Source organism: Poecile atricapillus, chromosome 4 (genome assembly GCF_030490865.1).
Source record: "Poecile atricapillus isolate bPoeAtr1 chromosome 4, bPoeAtr1.hap1, whole genome shotgun sequence".
In the NCBI taxonomy this organism is placed as follows: domain Eukaryota; kingdom Metazoa; phylum Chordata; class Aves; order Passeriformes; family Paridae; genus Poecile; species Poecile atricapillus.
In genome coordinates, this window is record NC_081252.1 from 64,570,556 (window position 1) to 64,596,487 (window position 25,932).

Sequence of the window (25,932 nt, forward strand, 5' to 3'; positions counted from 1 at the left end):
GCATATCAACATTTCTAACACATTCAGCACTTAAAGCACTGCCATTTTAAGAGAAAACCCAATTCTGTAGTCTTAAAGGTAAACAGGCTCAGACTTTCTAATATTAACACACAGAGCAGTGAACACTATCCAGTGAAATGTAATGGATGCATTTAAGAACACTGGGGCCCACTCTGTCTACTAAATGCTAGCTAAAAAATGCTGGAGAATTTTGTTTGTTTTGACAAGAAATGCTACCAAATTCTCATGGTGGTTTTTTAAAACCCATCTTAATTATAGTTACTGTGAACTGCTGTATCCCACCTGCCATTACTTAGACACAGAAAACAAGGGACTGATCCAACACTGTCAGAGGATTGTCTCTCAGTGAGCAGCACAAGCCAGATGAATGGCATTCTTCCTACTTTGCATACACTTTTTTACGTAACTCAACAGTTTTTTTCTTACTGCATTTTCCTAACAAGCAGTTTCTGTGTCACAGACACATTTTCCTTCTTCAAGCCAGAGTCAAAAAATGTAAGCTCAGCCCTCTATTGCCAAACATAACAGATGTCAGAGTACAAACTTAGCGCTGGCTGGAGCCACTGGCATTTTGTCTGGATAATATCTCAATGAATTCAGGCAACCAGATGTGTCTGGCATTTGTGAGCTGCTGTATCAGTGGTGATGCCAGGGTTTAACATGGAGCACTTCTAGAACTAGGCAAAAGGGAGTAACACACAGAGGAAGTTGCAAAAAATAGTTCTGAAATGACAAAGATGTAAACTCTCAGCAGTTCCACCAGGAGCAGAGCGCTAAGAAACACACAAAATCTTTTCCTCAGCTCCTTTTAAATGTTAGTAGTGAAATACATCATTTGAAAGCAGATGCCAAAGTGATGATATCTCTTGTTAGAATAATCATTTCTTTTGAGTTCAATTCACAGGGAGTGCTAACTCGACTCACCAGGCTTTACACCTCCTTACTAATGCTGCTATTGCCCTTTTCTTGCTATAAGGATGCCACTGTGAGGATTTTAACCACCTTGATTAATTCTCTTAGCTTGCTGCCTGTCAGATGAGGTTATGAGAAGTTTACAGAAACATCCAGTTTTTTAACACTGAGATCCTTTTATAAGGTTGCATTTTAAGACTTAGGAGATTCCTACCTGGTACGTTTCTACAGGCTTTGTTTCCATGTTCAGATCCCAAACCTTGACAGTGAGGTAATCTCTTGTAAGCATGTATCTACCACTGTGACTGAATTTGACATCTGACACTGAAGAGATAATTTCTGAAAAAAATGATCTGTTACTGGGGTCTTCTGGTTCTTCATAAACTGTTCAAAGAGAAAGAAGCAAGAGACAGGAATCAGAATTGTAAAAAAAACCGCTCTGTTTTACAATCTGAAGTGTGCACTTCCCATCAAACATGTAATTCAATCTACCAAGGAACATGATGAAGAATTAATTGTATCTCCAGCACTTAATTTATTCTTTTAACTTCATATAAAAATACAAACTGTAGGCTTTAAACATTACAATAATTAACGTTACAGCTACAGACTCAAAGCATGACTTTAGGAAATTATGCAAATACACTGGTCAGTTGATTACAGATACTGATAGCAAGGCATTTCATGCCTTCATCCTTTCTGGGGTCTGCATACCCCATTTCCCGATGTAACCAAAATCCAGGTGTCCCTGTCACATGAGAGGTGTGTACATGTGTCACAACAGTCCTGGCAACCCTGGGAGAGGCATTTACTCAAAGCCTGCCCTGCTTGCCAGAACCAGCTGGCTTGGCTGCAGGCTACTCACTGGTCATGTCTGAAGGCACCCAAGATTTAAGGATGAGAATTTTAGAAAGTGACTGCAAATTGCAATTACCTCTTCCTAAGAGGTGAGCATAAAACAGACAGGGGTTTACCACGTGGATGCATGAGCTACACAGTTGGTGTGCAACTGCTGACACTTCTGGAGAGCACTGAACTCCCTGAATGTGATGGCCAGCAGTTCTCTGTGATCTGACAAGGCAGCAGGTCATGAAATATTGCTTACACGATGTTCATATGTGAAAATCCAGCTCTTGTAGTTAAGAGATTGGCCATCCCTGTTCAACTGTACAGAAGAATGATACTGGATGACTCTACCCCTACCTTAGGGGTGACTAGAGCAATTCTATTGTATTTCTGCAGGTATCTGTGGCTCTGTGATCCTACTGACCTCTATGGGGAACTTCAATAGAAAGTTGGGCTTGCAAAATCATAGGGTTTTGGGACCTATGCCTAAAATATTCTCTGAAAATTGGCAATTTAGTGAATTTCACTTTCAGGTTTCAAAAGCAGGTGAAGAAAAGCCATGTGATGAAACATGAAAGCATGCTGAAAGTAGAAAAACCTTTTACTGTCAGTCAAAATGAAGTTTTTTGTATAGTCCACTGGAACATTTCTCTCACAATTATTTTATCCATGACTATGATTCAGACTGTTGGAAGCAACAAGGTTAGTTTGCATTAGGTGAAATAATGCTCTGCTGAAAGTTAAGGGTGAGTATGTGGGTGAAGTATGTGGGGTAATGCAAAAAATTATGGGCAATTTTCTTTGGGGGTGGGCAGTGGAATGCAGCCAGGCATGCACATGAGAATAAGGTCTATATTTAAACATGCACCACACATCTGAATGGTAATGAACTACTTCAAAAAGAGCAAAAAACTTTTCAGATAGACTGTAAATGAACAACTTTAAATAGCTCTTCAAAATTTTGCCTAGACATTCTGCAAAGCAGGTATTTTGTAATTATCCTGTCAGATTTTCAAGAGAAGTCTGATGAGCACAAAGCAATTATCATTTCTCATACCTCTTCCCTTTAATCTGTCCAAACTATAGACTTGTCTGGCAGGAATTTCATCCTCCTAATTATGATGTGAAGCTGTTATTAAAACCAGGAAAGAAAAAAACCAAAACCCATTCTAACTGAACTACACCTTCATTTATAGTTTAGATATATTTTCTTGGCTCTATGCGGCTCATCCAACTCCCAGTGATTAGAAGAGGAGTGATATTTGTACCTGAATATTCTGCATTCTGTTAATGAGATTAAACCATTTCATTCTTTATCTGCCCTATTTATTGCTTTTCTATGCTTACTGTACTAATATTAGAAAGACTTAGATTAATTAACTGTGGAACTAACAGAGGCATGAAAGTCTCGTATCACTACAGAAAGAAAGATAGCAGTAGAAATTTTATAGCAGCAATTCTTTGGAGATAATTCCTCTAGTCAGCAAAACCAACACAGGAAAATTGTTTCAGGAAATTAAGAGCAGCTCTCAGTGAAAAGAAGAGAAAGCTTAGCAACTACCAGCATCTGCCTGAGCAACCAGCACAGGGCATTGGCCTCAGGAAATGAAGGTGAGAGAGTGTTCTTGGGACTTGGCTATTTCTGGTTTAGCATCAACATAAGGTTATGCACATACTGCAAAAAAGCACCATCTTCCTTCCCCCTACCTTTGCCTAAAACTAGTGGAGTAATTGGAGACAGAACAGCAGTGAAGTGATAGCCTTGTAACTTGGACTTCAGTTCAGGCAAGCAATTCAAATTCAGCCCTGACCTCTCCAAGCTGGTAGGAAAAAACCATGGGTCTAGCCCACAGTTTCCAAAACACCTTTTCTGTTTATTACTGTTAAGACTTATTTTGAAGGGTGCTCTTACGCCCAGGAACAATCAGCACCTGAAACACGAGATTTTAAATCTAGCTTAATTCTCTGTATTTAAATCTTGTTAGATCTGAACTTTACTGACATTTGATTACAGATTTTATTATAGTCTTTAATTAATTTCATCATTAATTTATTAATAACAAACATCTGCCATAAAAAAGGGTATTTAACTTCCATTATTATTGTTCTTGATAATGGTCACAGTGCTAATTACACGAAAGACACAAATTTACCTGTCCAACTACCTAACGAACATAGGAATCACAAATGATGTGCTGAGCTCTCACATGACACTTGATCAGACTTAGATGAGACCTTGATGACAGGACTCTGGCATAGAGAAATATCATGGGATTACAGAGGAAAGCAGAGCATATCTCTGAGTACAGCCAGTGTAAAAGAGAAGCCTGCCAGGAAGACACTGTTCCTGCCCCTTATGCCACCATCACGTACTTGGGTAAACTGGGAAGTCTGCTTAGGGAAATAAAAATGATCAATTCCTTTCTGCACAGCTCACAAGTTAAAATCCACAGCAGCTCCTCACAGAAGTCCAGACTTTGCAGAGAAGGATGGGTTCATTAAAGGATACTTGCCAGAACGCTGCTTTCCTGAATCCTGAAGAAAATCTGTAGCATAAAAATATGTTGCTTCTTTCTTAAAAGGAAGTACCATCTGCTGAAAACCAAACTCTTATCCCTCATAAAAAATATTCTTGTTTCCTTGTGAATTTCTCTGATCTAATGCAGAATGGAGGCTTTCCTTTTCCAGTGGATAGGAAAGGTATCTCTAATGTGTGCATTTATCACACAGAAATGTATGCAGATATCTAAAGCTAAAAAATTAAAATGGCCAGGAACACTAAGAGTAGGTGGAAAAGTCCATTTCACAGCTTCCCTCCCAGACACTGGCCAAAAGAAAGCAGATGCCTTGTGCTAAAAGAAGTGTGTTGCACTAACACCTTGTGACTCTCATCTGCACTCTGAGGGTCACAGGTGCTGCCACCTCAACTTCCCATTAATATGGACCTGATTCCACACACATGAAACTGCTTTTTATTGGAAAAGATACATCCAATAAAGACAAACAAAATCCAACCCAAAGTAATCTTCAAGTTCAACTCTAAACAAGTAGCTGAGCAGAGCTTTAATCATTGCAGAGTGTAAATTCTGGCATATGTGAACTTTAAAAAATATTAAAAATAATGCTAAAATTGTCTTATATGGTGGGTGCAGTGTCACAATCTGATATCGTACAAAAAATCCTGTATTCCTCCTGAAACCATCACAAGAAGGAAAACCTGAAGATGAACAGAAACCTGCTCCACAGATTTTGTAAGAAATTCCATCAGTCATATGATAAAATCATAAAAAGCTTTAAAGACTCATTCCCTCTAGCAGAAAAAAACCCTGTTTTCTTTCTACTTATGAACAAATAATAACTTATTCAAGCTTTTTTTTTTAAGAGGATACTGTTTATAGTTTTTTTCCTGTCCTGAAAAATTCTGATTTTATAGCATTTGTTGTTACTTAGATTTAAATCATTGGAAATCCTGCACCATTAAATAAATCTCTACCTCCCTCCAAAGACAGCTAATGGATATAGAATATCATCCAGTTCCTGTTCAAGGGTCACAGCTACAAAGGGATGAAAACAGCTTTAGCAGCAGTGGAAACAGAGGCAGTGTGATTGATTACTGAGAGGGAGAGGACCACGGAGACCAGGGCCATGGAACATGGGGCCAAGTTCATGAAACATGGCAGGGAAAACAATCTTTCATTTTTATTATATAAGCAAGTAAACATTCTTCAGCTAGACTGAATTAAGAACTTTTTACAGATAAACCTCTGCTTTACACTGGTACACAAATAACAGGTGATTTTCAGCTGGACCTGGAAATACCAGTGGTGGATCAGGTAATCCCTCAGTGGGTTTTAATTTCATGAACACAGAAAATGGGTTCAGTCTCAGGCCAAATAATTTATCATTTAAACTAAGTCCCTATTTAATTCCAGATCCCAAATGAAAATGTCTGAAATACCTGATTAGAACATACTTGGAAACAGTAGTTTGAAATGTATGGGATTTCACTGGTCTTGACAGACCAGCCACAGGAACAAAAGGAGCAAGAAGCAATTCTTAATAGATGATTAAAAAAAAAAAAAAAACCAAAATTACAAATTATTTAATTAATTATACTCTAATATTTTTAGATGGTAAATTAGCACTATTCCTGGATCAGCTGTTTTTTGCTCTATCACATATATTTCACATAAAAAAACCTAATGAAAAAATTTGATTTGTACTTCTATGTAAATACTGTTTTTTTCTTTTTAAGTACATGACACTTGTTACTAATGCTCAACACAGAAAGCACTTTTTTTGGTGCTGTTTAATTCAATAAATGCTACATCTTGAGCTAAGCATAATTCTGGGCTTATCTCTAATGTGGTAGAGATCTCAAGAAGATGTGAAAATGGGCAATGAAAATGACCAGAAGTACCAAATTGCTTCCATGCAAGTAATGGCTAAATAGACTGGGGTCTCTCAACCTAGGAAAGACTGAGAGGGTGGTAATTGAGAGTGGCATGGAAAGGATGAATAGGGAATGACAGTTCACTTTGTACCCTGTCTCTTCCAATCCACAAGTAGGGGCCACCACATGAAACTAGGACAGGGTAAGCAGAGAGAAGATGGCCCTTCATATTGTACCTAATTAAGCTGCTAAAAACTTTACTGAAAGATATTGGGAATGGTAAAAAATACACACAAGTTGAAAAGTAACTGCACAACTTCAAGGAAAGAAAAAACCCCACACATGCATTTCAGTATTGTTGAATGAAGTAAGTTCACTTCCACTAAGGACCCTGAACCTCAGGTTTCCAGCTGCAAATTGCAGAGGGTAAACATTACACACTTAGTCTGTTCTTACATTTTCTGTTGATGTTGCTACTGGCAACATCAGAGCAAGAACAGTGGGCTAGAAGGACCTCTGGTCTGCCCAGGTATGGCCATTTTTATGCACTGTTTAAAATCTATTTTAGGATTTAATACAAAAGAGTGCCTGAGTTTATTCTAAGTGAATCAAGCCCAACTGCAAGCTCCCATTGAAATTCATGAGCTCTTTATACCTTTTAGCTTCATTATTCATGATAATAATTTGATTTACCATTATTATTTACTCTTTCACTATCTCTGAATGTTTTATTGTTTTGCATTAAGCCAATCCACTCATACATTAATCTCTCTTGGAAATTCTCTTTCAATAATAGAATATTCTCCTAATGTGACATTCTTGCCTTCTTCGTCTACACTGATTAATATGGTTATACATGAGAGGGAGTTTTTGAATCTGCCTTCATAAGCAATCCAAAATACAATTATTTTGTGAGACACATTTGTTTAACATTTTACATTACCATAGCCTGTAGCTGTTTATCCCCTTTAAACTACAAAGTATCTTTTTATAGTTCAATTTTCTACTTGCTTTTATAAAATTCAGAGGGCAGCTCTTTGTGCCCTGGCCACTTACACGTCTCATTTTCCTTCTTTTACTCAAAGCAAATTTCTGAGCCTACCTCCACACCACGAGGCTGAAATTTCACCTACCATACAGCATTCCTTTATCCAATGACCCAGTATTAAAACCAGGCTTCTCATCAATACCTCTAGAGAGCATGGCTTTTAAAGTGGAGCCTCAAATCAATATTTAAGAATCTGTTTTACCATCTGCACTGAGTTGCTGCAGCCTGTCACAAACCACAAGGGAGGGTGCATTAGTGCTGAAAGGCAAAGCCAGATCAATAGCTAAAGATCAGTGGGTGGGAGCTTCACTACAGAGTTGCTTAGATTAATATAACTTTGCCAGTGAGTTTGTTAATAAAGAGAGATGGTGCTAAAGAGAGAAAAGGAATTGGAAGCACACAAAGCCAGTCCAGAAGATCAAGCCTCTTTAAAGCTTGGTCTCACAAAGACTTATGTGCATGTTTAATGCCACGTGTTGTGAGCAATCCCAAGGAGTTAATGGGACATAAAACTACTACTGCTCTACAGCCAAACTGATGTCTAAGTCTTTCTGATCTTGATATATAAGATTAGTGATAAGTGGTTTTTTTCTTCCCCAGTGAAATGAGATCTTGAAAGCTGGTTTCATGAGACATTAAAAAGCAGTATTTGTTGCTATTAAAAAAATTAAGCAAACAAGACAGGAATTTTAATAGACTGAATAATTAAATCAATCTTACAGCAATTATTTGCTTTATCTCTGTGTGGTTGGGGGAGAGGGGTTAATGAAACACCTCTTCAATCATAAATCATTTACCATTGCTTCAGGCTTTTCCCTTTCCTCCTAGTATTTGATAGCTAGAAGTATATAAATCAGGCTTTTTCTTCCTCAGATTTAATTTTAACATATCTTGCAGAACTGGAGGAAATACTATATAGACATAATTGCATTTCTGTAGAAACATTTTTGTATTTTTATTAGCCATGTTTTAAATGTCTTTATTATACATTCATCCAAACTGAGCAGAATGGAAGCTTTGGAGCCCATGCTAAAGGCAATCTGTTACCAAATTTCAGTGGGATTCCTGCACAAGGAAGAATCCATTCCAGGATCTAGTTTAGAATGCATGAAATTGTAGTAACAGACCTTTAGTGACAGTCATAATTACAAAATTGTAAGGATACAGGCACATTTCTTCATTTGGGATATAAAATCAGCAATGCATATATCCCTTTGTAGTGCAAGCTTAAAAATAAAACCAGAATTAGGATAAGGAGAACAAGCCTTCATCAAGCTTGGGGTCAAATCATTTCAGAAGCTCAGATAAATTGCAGTCTTGTCACATGAAACCTTGCAGATTTTGCCTGAAGTGGACATCACTTTGACAGGGCCCTCTCTGTGCCCAAAGGGAGAGTGATGACTGTCTCTCTCTCAGATGATAACCTGACATGAGACCAGATGCAGAAATAAAAAGTGTATTTTAGATGTAAAGCTCACACAGAAGAAAAATAAGTTGTCTCTTCTTCAGTCGGACAATAAGCATCATTCATTTGGAAAGGTCAATATTAATTAAGAAATCCAGCAGGGATAGTCTGTCACAGGCTTTTTTGTGAATCTGGTTGTTCTCTGTTGCAAATGAAAGATAATCCATACTCAGTCAGAGGTCTGAAAGGTGTCTTGTCTCTGAAATTACAACCTGCTTTAAACAATTGGTAAATAGAATTAATTTAATTTTAAAAATTCAACATGTTTAAGTAGATTATCCTTGATTTGTGTCCTGGCTGCTTCCACGATTCTGAATTCTTTAAATTCAAAGGTAATCTCAAAAAAGGCTCGGAGATAACCCAATTGAGTTACATGCCTGACTGACAGGACAGTGGCATTTATCCCTGGGGAAAGGCTGGCATTTCTTTCAGGCCTGGTTTTCAAAGAAAAATGTGGAAAAGGACTCTCAACGGAAAAAACAACCCTCTCATCTTTGGGTGGCATCTCTGAGTCACAAACCAAACCTGGAATTCACTCTGCACTGCTCCAAAAACCATTTTATACTTTTAAGAGCCTGACTGTCCGTCCAACCCATGGGGTTGGGATGCACCAGCTGAGAGGCTTTGCTCCGTTCAGGGACAGTCCAGGGAAGGCAGCTGGGATTGCCCAACACCCACAGATGTTTTCTTGGTCAGGGGAGGAGGGCTCTAAACAGCTCCTGCTACGGACCCAGAGGTCAGGAGCTTGAGAAGTCTGTCTGAGGACAGAAAGCACCAACTCAAGATGACAGAGGCTAATGCTATATAAGCCCAAAATTTTTGTTTTTAAGATCACTATGGCACACAGAGCAATAAACTTGAAACTGCAGCTCCTCTTTCCTTGAAGTATTTTGCTGTAAAGTTTGCACATGGGTAATGGATAATTAGAAATAGGGTATTAGAAATAAGGTTTTAATCTACAAATATGTATTAAGAAATGAATACTAAAAAACCCTTAAAGCAACATAGAGAATTTAAATAAATTACTACAGCTTCTGAAGTATGCAGTGACTTTAAGATGTTAAGGCTATTACATGAAATATCAATAGGAGTTATACTCTTGAGTGACTTAAATTTCCATATTGCATAACTATACTTATATTTAAGTATATATATATATATTTATATAGTTTATATTTACAATTTAATAATGGTTTTAATAATTCTGATGAACTATTGAAAAATAGTTTTATTTTTTTTCTGACTTCACATTTTTAAGCTCTGTTTTCTTCAGCTGACTGATTTTTTTGTATGATTTGTTGAAACAGCCATATGTACCCATCTAGTCTACAAGCTGTTTGGAAGAATGATATTAACTCTATCATGAGGATGTCTGAACATAATATTAGCAATAAAAATAAAAAAAAAAAACAAATTAGCAAATATTTGTTAATTGAACAAATGCTACTGTAAGTATATTTTTAGTCAGAATGATCTTACTGCAACAGTATCTCTATGATTGTCTTCCTTGTCACCTAAACCCCTTTCATAAAAATTTATGGAATTTGAGGTGGGGTTTAATTCTTTTATTTCTTCAATGCTCCCAGCTGACTGCTCTAACAATGGTACTTTTGCTGCTGTCACAGATTTCCATATACTGCCTTTTTTCTACACTGCACTGCCATGCATGTTGCCTGATGACATCTCAAAGGCAATCTTTGGGTGCTTTGGTAAGTACACTTCTTAGGTAAAAGGTTCCATGTTATTTAAATTAACTCCCTATTTGTTGCTGCTTGAGTCTGACTTTCACAAATGTTTTTAATCTTTACCTAGAACACCTTCCTCAGTCCTGCTCCTCTAATATTCTAAACAAGGAGGGATGTTTATCTCTTTGGCACCTCCTCTCCACTACATTTTTTATGGCCTCCTCTCCCACTATTCGCAAAGTCTGATAATTTATAACATGGAACAGCATTATGTATGTTCCTGCTCCACAGTTACAGAGTGGTCTTTCCCTGATACACATTTGCAATGGCTACATAATCCTCACTCAGCACTGCACAATCTGTTACAGAGCTGTGATAAGAAGCAGTTTCAGGTAGTCTATCAGAGACACAACGCATTTTATCACAACTTATCAGTATCTCAGTGACCATTTAAAATTCAGCTACTGCCCTGATATTCTTTCAATGCCTTATAAATAGATTTGGTCATCTGAAATAATTTTTCTAAGGGACAGATATCCCCATTACAACTCATCACACAAATTGGCAGCTTGCTATTAAATTTCAGCATAGGCATCTAAGGATGAGTACATATGGAAGCAGTCTCATCTTGTCCATGTCAAAGACATGAGGTTTTAAAAGGGAAACCTTGTAGTGCTGCTGTCACTAATGCCAAAAAGAAACATTCTGCCACTAAGCTTAGAAAATCAGAAATCTTCAAGACATTATAATTTATTAACATCCTATGTTGGCTGACTTACACTGTAATTTATTTCTACAGCATGGCACAGTAATTATTCATGGCACTCCCTAAATCTGTACAAATGGAAGGGCTCTTTCCTCCAATGGACTTTATGACAGCTACAGAGATTTGAATAAATATGGGGGAAAGGAGTAAATGTAAAAGTTCACAACGTATGCTCATTATCCTCGTATTTTTGTTAATTTTTACATTGTATCTTTCATCCCTAAAAATATGTACATCCATTACAGCCTTGGAACAGCATCTGAAATGCAGCATGCAGTGATACCAGACTGTGCTGAGAAAGCAGGGGTGCATGGTACAGCTCCAAGCTGGAGGGCTCACAGCCACTGCAGCTGTGGTGTTTTGCTTGAAAGGTGAAGTCAGTTATGGGGAAAGACTGAAAGCCAAGGCAGGCTAGGAGAGCAGGGTACTGATCATGAATACGCATCAGTTGTAAATTTAGCAACTCTAAAGGGGAGTCAGATGCACAATCAAGGTACCAGAGAGACAATCATGCAAATGACTTGGTTTTGCAGACTGGTTTTTGAAATATCCTTTTAGGCTGCCATGGGCTGTATATCATTCATTTTGCTTGTCTCAGAGCTATACTGATACCACTCCAATCAGCAGTACATGGGCCTACTCCTGTTAACACTTTGGAAGCTCTACATTGCTGTATCAGTTTTGTACTGTACACACTCAGATTCTCAATGAGCTTGACTTGACTTCAGTACAGCAATGCTACATTAAATGGCTATTTTCTAAGTCATAGATCTGGAAAATGGGGTTTAATCAATGACCATTAGACCTTGCACTCCCTACTGGCATAAAATGCCTTCTTCTTTCATCCAGTGTTGCTGTATTGTGGCTTTAATAAGTTCTGATTGGCATTTGCCACTGAGTTACAGGGGCATGGAGGCTTTATTAGGAGGAAGAAATGTGAGTATTACAGAACAAAACAATTAAGTGGGACAGGATAACTCACAGCATTGTGTCAGGCTGTGTCATGCTTACATTTCACTACATGGTATGGAATTCCCCCTACAAATACAAGGAGATACAGCTAAGAAGGTAAAACACTTCTCTGCTTGGGAAATTATCCTCAAAGTTTATTTTTTATAATTGGACAACACATCCCAAGAAGTTCTGAGCAGGTGCATTTCCCCATGCAGTCAAAAGGCTTAGTCATATGCTTTTTATTAAATTCACTTTCATTTTAAAAATAGCATATGTATGAAATCTGTGCACCACTTATGTCTCATTTAAATCTTCACATGTTTCTTCCTCTCCTCTTGCCCCTACTAATAAGATCTGCCCATCTCAAACAGGTTTAAGTAGGCACTGAATGGCATAAAACCTCTTATGCGCTCTGGTACTAAAAGAATTTCTCTTGAATTTCCTTCCAATGTTCCAGCATCACAAAAGAAACTGACGACCAAATTCTGTGAGATGGATGTGTCCTGGAAGAGCCCTTGTCTTGAAGGTGACTAAAGCAAAGCCACCACAATTCATTCATGAGGTTCTCAGCTCCTCAGCAACCATCCATCCACATGATGCCTTTGTCTGGGTGCTGTCAGACTCAGGAGATTAGGAACAAGCAGGTGGTTTGCACAAGGCAAAGTGCCCAGGCTTGCCAGATTACTGGTGGGAAGAACCACACTCTGTCTTCTCTAGACCATAAAGAGCTCATAGTAAGACAATATAAACATGCATTTTTCTTCAACTTTTCCTTTGAGAACAAAGTCACTTATTTTAAAAGTGTACATCCTTCTTCTTATGTACATTTCAGATATGAACTATCATGATTTGGTGGTTCATCTCAAAATTTCACAGGCTACATAAAATCATGTAGGACTGATGACAACTTCTGTAACAACACAATTTTTGTTTCTTCCCCTCCTCCTCCCTCAAATACTTATTGCATTTCCTCTGAGTCTGTTCAGACATAATATTGGAAAACTACATATAGAGAATGCCAGGCTACATTTTTAGGATGGATACTGAGATTTCCCAATCCAGAAAATGGATTCAAAATTTGAAGACAGTCTGACAATCAAAATTTATGCTGCAGCATTCAGAACAGTACTTGTGTATTCAAACCAGCATGCTCATCTACTTAAACACTCCCTCATCCTCATTTTTTGGGATTTAGGATTTGTTAGGAATCCTCTCTCTTTCGCTACAGCTCTGGTTCTTCACTGATCTCTGCAATAAGAACTGTAAGGGCAATCAGTTACAGACATGTCTGTTACCAGGTTCATAGCTAATACTTGCACAAGTGAAAAACATTCTTCTTTGCTGTTTTCTTTTCAAATCTGCCTGCAAGTGAGAAACTAATGCACTGGGGTATGCACCCTTCTATGTGCTGTCTGTGAATAGTAAGAGTTTAATGATGTCTGGGGCTCAGTGGAGCAAGGACTTACGCTTGGAATGTTTGTCACAGAGAGCCGATGCCCTCATGTCGCAGAGTCTCAGGGATCCTTTGCTGCTGCTGTAGACAAAGAGATTGCAGTGGTGGGGATGGAACTCAGAGGCTGTAATCACTTCCGTCAGGTCCTCCATATTGGCTGGCTTTATATCTACAATGTCTGAATGGAAGCTTCATCAAGGAAAACGCAGTTGTCTGCAGGTAAACCATGACTCTTACTTGAAGGAAGCATGCAAATGTACACACATGTAATGCTTTTAAAGATACACTCATTTGTTTGGTAGTAGTACAGTTTTAAATTTCCATACCTGGCCCACTTACGCCAAACTCAAAGAGCAATGTAAAACTCAGTCTGCACGGTTTTACTGCAGATGCCATTAGCAGGTCACCATTCATCCGTGCTGTGCAAAGACATCAAAGAAACAGTGTTGCAGGGACAAAGAATTCTCACTTCAATTCTTCATTGAAACTAATAGAGAGCAGGTAGCTATATCTCCTGCACTTGCTATTGAAACCACTGCTCCATCCCAGATAATGCTGACTGAGAGAGAACAATGCATAGCTCAGATCTTCTCACTCCTCTAAGGATCACCAGCTTTTATGATTATGCAACATAAGCTAAAAAATACATGTAGCTTACTGTAAAAAACTTTAAAAAATAAAAAAAAACGTGCAAAGGCACATGTGGCAAACACAGAAGTATTTATGTAAATAATTTGGGGTAAATATATACTAATACAATTTCCTTTAAAAAAATTACACACAGTATTATGTTTGCTATTTGAATATTTACAAAGAAGTATCTGAAATGGCATTCTTGGGTTCTTATATAAATGACACCCACTATCAAAATCATGATGAATTTCTATGACTGCGAATCACACACCTGAATCATCTACGTGAACATCACCTGGAACAAAAATACATCAAATATCTAGTTTCCCAAGCACAAACCTGTCAGCTGGATCACCAAAGACTACCCACATGACCGTGGTGCTTCCCCAACACTTAAATCTCCACTCGTACACATTACCTGCCTTAAAACCCAGGACCCACACTGAACCCATGTTTGGAGAAGGTCAGTCAGTGAAAGATTGCTTACAGAGAAAAGAATGAAAGCAAGAATCTCATGAGGGGGCTGGAAGAAAGTAGATACAAAAGCATAAAATGAAAGAAGGATACATATGTAAAGCAGTACTTTTAAATAAGATTGTGCATTTTCACATGGCCCTCAGCAATCTGCTACAGATAAGCCATCCAAATGTTAACAAATCCTTCAAACAAGAAGAGTAACATTACCCTATTTTACTGATGAGTTTGTGCAAGAAGCAATAAAGGATTTGCATAAGATCACATGAGAAATGCATGACAGAACAAACCCAGATCTGAGTCCCAGTGCAGTTCCCTAAACACAAATCATCTCAGTGCCCGGATTCCCTGAACATAAAATTTGAATCAGCTGACGTTCAAAATTTAAACATCTCAAAGGATAAGATAAATGAGAAAATCTGTTTTATTGATGGTGAGAGAAATCATATATCATGGTACTAATCCTGTTTCTGTTCCCACTGTGAGCACTTCCCAAATGGAAGACCAATCAAAAACCTTTGATTGATTTCTGTGGGAATACGATACATTCTATCACCATCTTTACACTCCATACTTTGATCTTTCCCAAAAATATAGGTCTGCAGTGAAATAGTACAAGAGATTCAGAGATAATTATCTTGATGACAGTGCATACATCACATTGTTGTGGTTTTGGTTTTTTTTGTTTTTTCCCCATGTGGTTTACAAAGGAAAATATCAGTAAAACTATTAATATCTTGTGACATTTAATAACAACTGGGAATGAATTAATGTTGCATTTTAACTGCATTCCTACTTACTTGCACTACCACATTTGCATCCATCTCTAAGAATTCATCATGACTAATAAAAGTGCAGTAAATGTTAAGATGCAGAAACATTGATCTACCTCTTTTATAAAGCATCACTAAATAATCCTGAAAATCAACAGAAAAAAATAACCTTTATTCAGGTATGTGTATTTGGTGAATTTGTCTCAAGAAATACCTTTAAGTAAAAGTAATTGCTTTCAGGAATTGAATTTCTTTGTGGAGTTCAGAGAAATTATAGTTACTCAACAGAAGAATTTCACCTCTCAGCAGAGAGATGAATAATTGCTGAGTGATGAGAAAGATATAAAATATAAATGGAGTATATGAAACAGTCATGGTAAGTATAATTTTTCTGGATGCTGAAGACACTATTGATGAATTTCTTTTCATTGTGTAAAATAAATAAACGTATGTTGAATAATGAAATTAAATATTCCATTCTCCTGCCAGAAAAGCAGAAAATAGTTGAAACATACTGCATTTCCAGACACAATCTAAATCTCCTCTGAGAAAGAACCTCATTTGCCTACTGAGGATCATAGCAAAAATGAAAATTCATCATTTCACTAGATTTAGAAAAATTAAAACAGTAACACTCTATTGAAGTAAACAACCAAGGGACTAGAGAGTTGCAGATGAGATTTACCCCAAATGCATTTGTAATAATAGATGGAAAAACAGCCTTTGTTTTGACAGCTACAGAACCCAATATATCAAAAGAAGAATATGTCACACAAAAGAACATTTTCCTCCTCTCATGATTTTTGCCATCTATTTGAAAACAATCAAGTACAGCTTGACATGTGATGTGTGGGAACTGTATTTAAACTAGTATGACATGGTAAGGGCAAGCATCTCCCATGAGACATTTCTCATTTCTATTTTTCTGTCTTCCCTTTGTGTCTTTTCTTCCTTTTAAGCACAGCATCGCATGTCAGGAAAAAATAATAAAATGAAAAAAACCTGGACCAGACAGTGTGATTTAGAAACAGGGCCTTTGGTGAACTTGAAAAGCATGAAACATAGGGAATCTGGCAGAAACTGATTAAGTGAAAATTCCACTGCTACAGAGAAGACTATACTAATAGCACAAATCTGTAGTTGTCTTCTACTCTACTGCCTTCCTCTGCCATCAGATCTTGTGGAGGGCTGTCTTGAGTGGGGCACTGTGTTCTCCCCACTGCACTCACCTCTGAAATACCAGTCACATCTGACTCTTGCTGTACCACGTGTGATCTGCTTCATTTTCAGAGTATGGGAAAAACACCTAGGACTAAAGGCATCTAAGACAGAAAGAACAGAGAGTTCAGTTCACCACTGTCAGTGTACTAGGATATAATTCTGTTGTCCTAAAAAAGTCAGTGTTTCTATGCCTTAACAGAGTAGAAATTTCCCCTAAGAAAATGAAATATTTGACACCCACACACGCTTGAGAAGAACAAGGCATTTCGATTCCTGGCAGACAGCTGCACTAAGGGAAGGCTGAACTTGCACCTTGCCAGTGATGGGCTAGAATACATTGGCAGTCTTTTAATTCATTAACATTAAAACAAGAAATAGAAAAGATCTTCTTGCTTGCAAAAGACAGAACAGGCCCTTCCCCGTTAACTATTTGCTGTCTTACATACTAGACCTGTCCTCCACTGCTTGGCTCCATGGAACAGGATAAAGCTATGAAGAGGCCAGCAGACTTTATAGATTTTCTCCACAGCAAAATGGAAATAAAAAGGTTGAGTAAACTTGGAAACTACAATGGTGAGAGATGATGTTCTCTTAGTTGGGTTAGTAGAGCTACAAGACCAGGAAAGGCAATTTTGGGAAAGGCAACAAAACTACTCTAAGGCAATGTAACTTTAACTTAACTTTGGCTGAGCATCAACATTGCCTTCCCCAAACTATTCAAGAACAGAAATATAACAAAGGAGATTGAGCAGGGCAGGGCCTGGCTGTGAGGAGGCTTTAGGGAAAGATCTGAGGGGGGGAAGGGGGAGAGGAGGAAAATTCTAAGAGAGGAAAGAGGAAAGAACATAAGGAAAGGCATGATTAACAACCTGCAATGATATGCAGTGTGAGGAATGTGATCTGAGTACGCGATTCAGTTATATGGTATGTTTAGTTCTAATCCAGTATTATGTGCTGCTGTTGTGCAGCTGATAGCAAAATGAGGATAACAGGAGGAAGCAAATTTGTTCCACTGCCTCTGGGCCACTGATCTAACAGAAATATTCCCCTCTGAGAGAAGTCACTCCAGAAAGTTCCCTTTATTGCAGGTTACAAAGTTGACCCTCACCTTGATCCAAAATTCATATTAATCATAGTTCTCCTCTTGATCAGCTAGAATATAAATGAGCATGCCTGCTTTATGCTCATGCCAAAACATGTATAATGAGGAAGTGGAAAATATACAGGGTTCCTGCTGAGCAAAAAAGGTCCCAGAATAAGTTTCCTTGTATGATAATGGAAACATAGCAGCCTCCTCAAAACAGATTAAATTCCCTTTGAAGTGAACAGTATGCATAAAGAAATAGCTGCTTCATTTTCCTGAAACCATCAAGGAATTCTACAAGAAAGTGAATTTTGTAGAGAACAAATTTGTAGCTCACAAGCTATGGCATACAAAGGATTGAATCTTCTTTCATTATTTTGGAATAATTTTTAAATGACTTGTGGGTTCACTTGAAGAAGAAAATAAATAGTTTTTATGGTCAGAAGAAGGCTCGATAAAAAAAAAATTACTTGCCCCTCTCCCCCCTTTATTCAACTGCAGTGGAGGAGAAGAGGCTTTCTTTAGAATGCCAGACAAAATTTTCCACAGTAACTTCACAAGAAAAACAAAACTCTCATCTTTCGTATCTCAATATATGCTGATATAACACTTCATTTTTATCTCTGCGTGGGACTTAAGTTTTTGCAAATTTAAGCACTTTCAAAAAATAACCTTCAGCCTAACATATCTTTCCAAACCTGGCTGTTCCTCGTGTTTTCCACAGAGGTTTGTTCTGGTTACTAATTTTGTCTGCATCTCACACCTACATTTCAGCCTAGCCCTAGAAAGATTCACTGACTAGGAGCTGAAATCAATAGCAATTCATGGAAGCTGCCAGGGCTTCAGTTTAGAGTAATTGATTACTGTGGTCCTGCTGAGGCTCTACACTTTTAATATACGCATTTCTCTGAGTGGTTTCCCCTGTTAGTCATTTAGTGCACACTATTTTCATTACAAGGAGGGAACTGTGATGCCTACAAATCAAGCTCTACCAGTTTTACACTTCCTACATGATGGTTATATCATTCCTACACCATGTGACCGTTAAGAAAATGAATTCCAAATGGCTCCAGTTTTCTTCCAGGCTGGGTACATAAGGCCTCAGTGTGCTTGACAACATCACGATGTGATTACATCAATCTTATTATCAATGAAAGAAGCAAGCCCTAACTTTTAAATAACCATCAACTCACTCTTTTCTTCACATTTCTTATAGATATGTTACACTGTAGGTTTTCAGTGTTGGATGACAATTCTACAATAGGCATAACTTGACAGTATGGACAGCACTGGATAGCATCCAGCTTCTCAAGCTCTGTAATTCAGGCCTGTTGTCCAAGAGTCAAGGGGTTCTGAAATGAACTGTCAATAGGTTAATAGATGTGACCTTTTCTTCAAATTCCAGTGTTTTACCTTAGGCAACGAGAGTATTTATATTCCAAGTACTCCTAATAGCCACAGTGTCAATGTTTTCCATCGCACGGCATTTGCCCAGTGCTCCACTAAAAGCATGTACTACATGGGTTTTATTAGAAACCCAGAGAGTTCCAATTAAATTTTCTGTATCATTTGACTCTTCTGGGCCACAAAAGCAGGAACTGCAGAAGTGTGTGCTCCTCCCAGATGCTTTGAACCTAATACCTATTAATGCAAGGTATCAATCCATACTAAGTTATACAATGTTTGCCCAATTCTATTTTTAACTCCATGGTATTTATAACAGTGATTCTTCAGACATCATACTGGAGTTGGGAACTCTGGCCAAACAGCTGCACACCGCTGGCAATTTGTTGAAAATAACAATTTAAATGACTTGATTTTGAATGGAAATAAAATGTCTTTATCAAAGGCTTTCTGACAGTGCCATTACAATAGTACAAAGGCTTCTGTAGTTTTCCTCATATCAGGATTATGAGATACGGAAAGAGTAAAAACCACTATGGGGCCTGTTAGCTCTATGTGGAAGGCCAAACCATAGCCAATTACGTTAGGTGCTGTGCAAACACAAAGGGACTGCTCATGATATAAAGAACATGTACAAAGAGCATACAAAAAAGAGATTAAGCAATGTTAACACAGTTCTGTGGACTTCTGAGGTTTCTTAAATCAAGGATTACAGGCTAAACTAGATGAGAAAGAGCTGTTAGTGGAAGAAGGAAAGTTATGCTCACAGCTAAAAGGCTGCAGTAGCAATAAACTTTCCATCTATTCAGCTAGAACTGGCCACAAAAGAGAATTTGGCCGTGTTAGCTAAACAAGAGGTTGAGATCTAGCTCATCCACAGACTGGATGATGATATATTCAGTACATTCTCCTGCATCATGGGCAGTGCACTTTAATGCAGTGTGGGAAATAAGGGGGTCTGGACACTGGAATGATGTTCCTTGTGCAATGGCCTCACATTTATCCTCAGCATAGCACTGTCAGTACAAGATGGCCCGTGTCTCCCTGCAGTCTAGTACATAATGCCCCAGCCAGAGCCATGACTAATTTTGCTCACTATTTCTGTCTTCTAACACCATAACACTTCTGACACATGAAGAGCACAAAGGCGAATACTCAGACCCTTTCTATATGTTTAGGAACCAAGATGTTACTGATTTATCTGGCAGCTGATAGAAACCAGAGTGCCTCAGGATGATGGGACAAGAGTTTTTCAAGAGTGTAACCTAAATATCAAACTTCTGAGCCAAAGCTGAAACTTCTGGAATTTCTGGCTCAGGTTTCATTTGGAACTGGAGATACGTGGCTAGAAATTCAAAGCAGTATTAGAAACACTTTCCATTCATTAGGTTTAAAGCAAAGTAGAGTCAGTATCAGTGCCAATGTTTTACAGAAAATGAAACTGAGTCAGGAAGTGGCAAAGGCTTGGCAAAGATTAATTTAAGAGCCAGCAAGACTGGATTCTGATATAGTGGTCTCTCTCCTCCCTACCTGCATCTGTCCAGTCATGGGAGTATTCACTCAGTTCTCTTCTTGATTAATTGGTTTTGAGAGGTTGTTATTGTTATTATTATTATTATTACATTTGTCTTTTGCAACTTTCTCCCAGAATGAATAGTGGTCTAAAGACTCATTCTGAATCTAAGAAATCTCATTCTGATTTTTGCAACATCAAATTACTTAGCATTCCTATTGTCTTTGTAGGATAAAAAAAGACAGCAAGAAAGCCCCAAATCTCCATTACATAAATACTACTTGAAAAAAGAATGCACATCTTTTAAATGTACTTAGCAAAATTTCGGGGAATTGCTTTTACTGCCATAAATTCAGTAAACATCAGACTTTGCTGTATACAAGTTGCAGAAAAACAAATCAGGCATATAAGAGAAACTGCCTATGGAGTAGCTGCTACACTTGACTAAGCGTTTGAAGCAGGGAGTTGTAGAACAGCACAGGTAAGAAAGAGACAATTTTAAATGGTCACATCCAAACTTTTTCATTGATAGGCTGTTCACACACATTACAACCAGTGATTTACTTAGAGAATAATGAACTTAGAAGTAGATACTGGAAAACTTTAATTTACTTAGGAACAGAATTTGTGGCTTATTTTTTTTTAATGAAACGCACGTATTTTCAGCTGTAGACACAGTCACATGCCTGCTTTAGCAACAACCATACGCAGATTCAAATTTTCAAGAGTAAAGACATCATTATCTGCATATACACAGCTGAAAGATAAGTTAAGTGGATGAATCAACAGAGGAAGACCTGACTTTGTAAATGCACACCTGCAGTCACTCAGTCACTGAAAGATTCCGAAGTCGTTTTCAGTTCATATATTTGCATATGAATTGATTATGATTTGTCTGAAATGAGTGTGGCACACTTAATGTTACACTTAGAACACAAATACCAGAAGAGCCTCAGGTACATATAAATTATTAATAGAAGAGCCCTATTAAGTCCCCCAGCTGAGCTTCTCTTAGGCAGGGCTGTTCTACACAGGATGGTTAAGTGGCACCATGTACTGCATACTAGCAAAGGTTCCAAGACTGATTCTACATTAATGAGGCAAGGATAATTTATAAACAAAAGCAATATAATCTCATCGTTCACAAACCTTTTCTGAAATACATTAGATGTTTGACAGAAAACTGAGAGGGATCTACTTAGTTTACTGAATAGAGTCCCTGGTAGTACAGAGAAATATGACATGCTCATATTTCAAAAATTCCCCAAACTCCAGGGATAGCCAGGGATTTTTTCACACATAATTTGAAATAAGAGATAAAATGTGTTGGGTTTTGTTTTTTGGTTTGTTTTTTTTTTTTTAATGAATAACCTATATATTAACACTTAGTTCCTATCAAGAAATTTCTTCTTGGTAATTACTAAAATTCCATGCAGCTCAGGAAGTTCTAAATTAAAGCAGACACAGAAATTCCAGCTGGAAGGTTAGACTCTTTTAGAGCATTTCAGTGGTGATTTTTCTTTTGCAATATGCAACTTATACTTTCATATAGATTTCAGAAAATCCTAATACAATAGTATTTGTACTTCATTAGACTGAAGTAATTCCATATTTTTACTGATTTTTCAATTCACAAATGATACATTTTTGCAAAATTTAGCTAGCTAGAAGTGTCTTTCAGAGCACAAAGCTCTCTCCAGCATGCTTGCTATGGAAGTAGTGAAATAAAACTATCTTCAAAAATAGCCGGATACTTCTGAAAAACAGCTACTTTAATAACACTAATAAAACTTACATTCAAATAACCTATACTACATTACATAGGATACCTGAATAAAATCTTGTGGCAGGACTTATTAACTGGTTGCTTAATTCACTCGAAAGTATTTTCAAAAATGCCTATCAGCATGCAGTATGATAACAGTGAAAATAGACTTGTTCTTAAAACTGGTGCTATAAGTTTGTGAAAGTTAATATCAACTTTATTTACAGATAATTTCTATTCCAAAGGCACAAACTACTGCAATTTCACATAGCAACGTGCATTATGACAACACAAAATAATGTGTGCAATAATGAGAGTGTCCCAGCTCTTTTAATAGTGGGAAAAGCTTCCAGGGTCTCAGGTTCTGACAGCTCACACAGAACACACAGGTACAGACTTCAAGCATGACACAATACCTGAGATGACCACAGGAGCATTTTTGTGACATATGTCTTTGTATGAGTACTCTTCAAGCTAAAGATTTTTTAGCTAATGAGCAAAGCAAGTTATATTTTCTTCTTTTTTATGTTAATACCCTGAGAAAGATTGTGCTTTGCAAGGTTAATTTCAAGTCCAAACTCGCATGGGAATTAGAATAATAAGACTCATTTAAGAGAATTCTCCCCTCTGGCAGAGCTGATTAAATTATTTATACATTATCTTTTCATATAATTGTACCTAGAACTGTGTAAATGGGGTTTTCTATCTAAACTTTCAATAAATTCATAATACACGTTTTTCAAGCTGGATGCACCGACTGCACCTGTGACAACAGAGAATGGCTCATTTTCAAAATGCTTCAGTGAGAAATTAATCCAGAGGGAAACAGAAGCATGCAATTTAAAAACTTCCACAATGACAACACACTGATTAAAACTCATCAGCTGAAGAAATAAAATTAGTAAGACAATAAATCTTGGGCTGAATCCTGTTACCCATTTCCACAGGAATAACTTCATTGACTGCAGTCACATTACACTAAAATATGAGTGCTACTTAGATGAGGATCAGTTCCATGATGTGACCCTTCATCTGTAATTGAATATTCTTTGACATAGTTCCCAAGTCCCTCTCTGCTAAGGATCTCAGATTCTGGATAACATCTGAAATTACTTTGGTGAAAAAGGGAATCTGGTGGTTGATGCTAACATTCGTTTCAACTCTGTTAAGTGCTCTTTCTCTCTTCCATACCAAGAAACTTGAGAAAGGTTGAGATAATGATATTTTTAAAGGCATTCCTGATACAAAATAGTAACTTGTTTGCTACTGTCCCTAGTAAATTGGAAAGCAATTGGCTCTATGGAGATCTGTGAACAGACATCTTTGCACCTATCGTAAAACTAAGTATCTCCTAGAGTCACCCAGATTACAAACACATTAATTCAGTGAAGTCCCAGTTGTGTTCTTTAATGCACTATTAAGGAATTTGAAACGGTTTTTATGGGCTCAGAATTTTGCACTATTCTTTATGATTTGCTACAACTCCAGTCAATTTTCTTTTTCCTTTTTACAATTCACTATACATTTTCAAAAAGCAAGAGTATTCTAATGCATCAGGCCATGGTTTTCCTTACCTCTGCAGAAACTAAATCATAGGTATGGGTGTATATTTGGGGACGACTGCATTAGAGAAGACAGAGGGCTAGATAGAGAAATCCATTAAAAGAATAAGATAATGACATACTTCAAGTTGTGTATGGACAGGAGTGATAAGTAAGAAAATTATGTATTCTGATTAACAAATCGATATTTCTATTAAACAATAAATCTACTGTGCAGTAATTATCCCAAGCTATGCTCAAATCATCTTAAATCAACTTCTTTAAAAGCAACTGCAGAAAAAGGAAGAGTCTGGTCATTGCCAAGAAGGCAAAGGCCTCAGCTGTAATTAGTTTTTCATCGCCAGAGTCAACTCTTCCAATTTATTTATTTTGGAGGATGGCTAGATAGTGGATATTTCCATAATGCTATCCCATGCCCTGATGGCACTGGTATCACAGACTGCAGCCATGCACTGTTTGCTTTTGCTGCAATACACATCTCAGCTGTATAGCCAGGAGGATCTCACTCAGGAATTCAATGCTAAGATACTGCTTAACTAGCTCTGATATTGCTCCTTTGGCTATCAGTCACGCTCTGTTATCCAATTCTCTCTGACTGGCTGACAGTCAAATTCCTAAGACAGGAGTCAATTTAAGGTAATCAGAATAGTTAAAAGCAATTGTTTCTGACAGAGATCACAAAGTGTCCTCTGGCAAGAAGCAAAACCAAACAAAGTATTGGAATACCACTTCTGCAGATTTTGATGGTTTTCAGAGCTCCCTAAATCTGAACTTACAGATGCTTAAGAGATCTAAAAGATGCTGAGACTTCTCTATATGCCTTGAAAACAAATAATCTGCAAGGTCTTTACAGTGCCCACTCACACGGCCTTACTGCTGTCATTATTATCTAGTATTTGAATTACACAGCTAGTTATAAAGACTGCAATTTGCACAAGCTCACATATAAACACAGAACCGTTCTTACTCTGAAAAGCTTAAAAGCTGTACTCAATTAAGATATTCTAAATATGATGACCACATCAGAAATAATATTGTATCTGAACTGGATGTAATTTTACCTCAACAGAAGCAGAAGACAATTCAGTACCATTTTTAGAAGCTGTATTTATGTTAGTGCCTACTAGACAAAGCCATTTAAGTGATCCTAGAAATGCAGTTCTCTCTTGGCACTTTTCACTGGGGACACACAGAATTTTTCTTACAAATTAGTCTACTGAGAGCTCATGAAAGGCTCCATTTACTATTGGGATTCTGTGCAGTTCAAAGAAGATGACAACTTACAGTTACCCATCCTATTTACCTATTACCATTACCTGCTTACTAACTTCATCCCTTGACTTACACTAGAAGCATTTCTTGTGTGATTTTAATAAAAGAATCCCTACTGCACTCTTTCTAACAAGCAGCCAAAAACCAAGGACTTATCTAGAAGGCCCTGGACAAGCTCAGGAAGTGGGCCCAAGAGAATCTCATGAGGATTAACAGTACCAAGTACAAGGTGCTGCACCTGAGTCATGGCAATCCCTGGAATCAACACAGGCTGGGAGATGATGGGATCAAGAGCAGCCCTGCCCAGAAGGACTTGGAGGTGATGGTGGATGAGAGGCTGGATGCACTCACAGCCCAGGAAGCAGTTGTGTCCTGGACTGAACCCAAAGTAGTGCGGGCAGCAGGTCAAGGGAGGGCGTTCTGTCCCTCTGCTCCATTCCAGTGAGACTGCCTGGAGTGCTGTGTCCAGTTCTAGAGATTATCTGAATTGTTTATACTTTCTGCATACCTAATTAAAAGAATCTTTCCAGAAATAAGGGACTATTTTTTATGATTTCAAGAATTCCCTTAAGTACCTTTAACACCATTGTATCTATACAGCACTTCGTTGTCATCCCATCAGCAGCATTTTATGGAGTTTGTTCCTATCCTAAGCCTCAGTATATGATCTGTGGCCTGTTGGTTCCCA

At 37.7% G+C, this 25,932-nt stretch overlaps 1 protein-coding gene across 2 annotated transcripts in view; it reads right to left on the reverse strand.

Moving 5' to 3' along the window:
- Positions 1-25,932, reverse strand: part of PPP2R2C (protein phosphatase 2 regulatory subunit Bgamma) — a 192,746-nt gene that overhangs the window by 16,000 nt on the left and 150,814 nt on the right. For both annotated transcript variants that reach the window (XM_058839025.1, XM_058839026.1), the window contains 2 exons: positions 13,557-13,721; positions 1,148-1,317 (listed from right to left, as the gene is read on the reverse strand). In XM_058839025.1, coding sequence (XP_058695008.1) covers positions 1,148-1,317; positions 13,557-13,721 — 335 coding nt within the window. The remainder of the gene's footprint in view (positions 1-1,147; positions 1,318-13,556; positions 13,722-25,932) is intronic.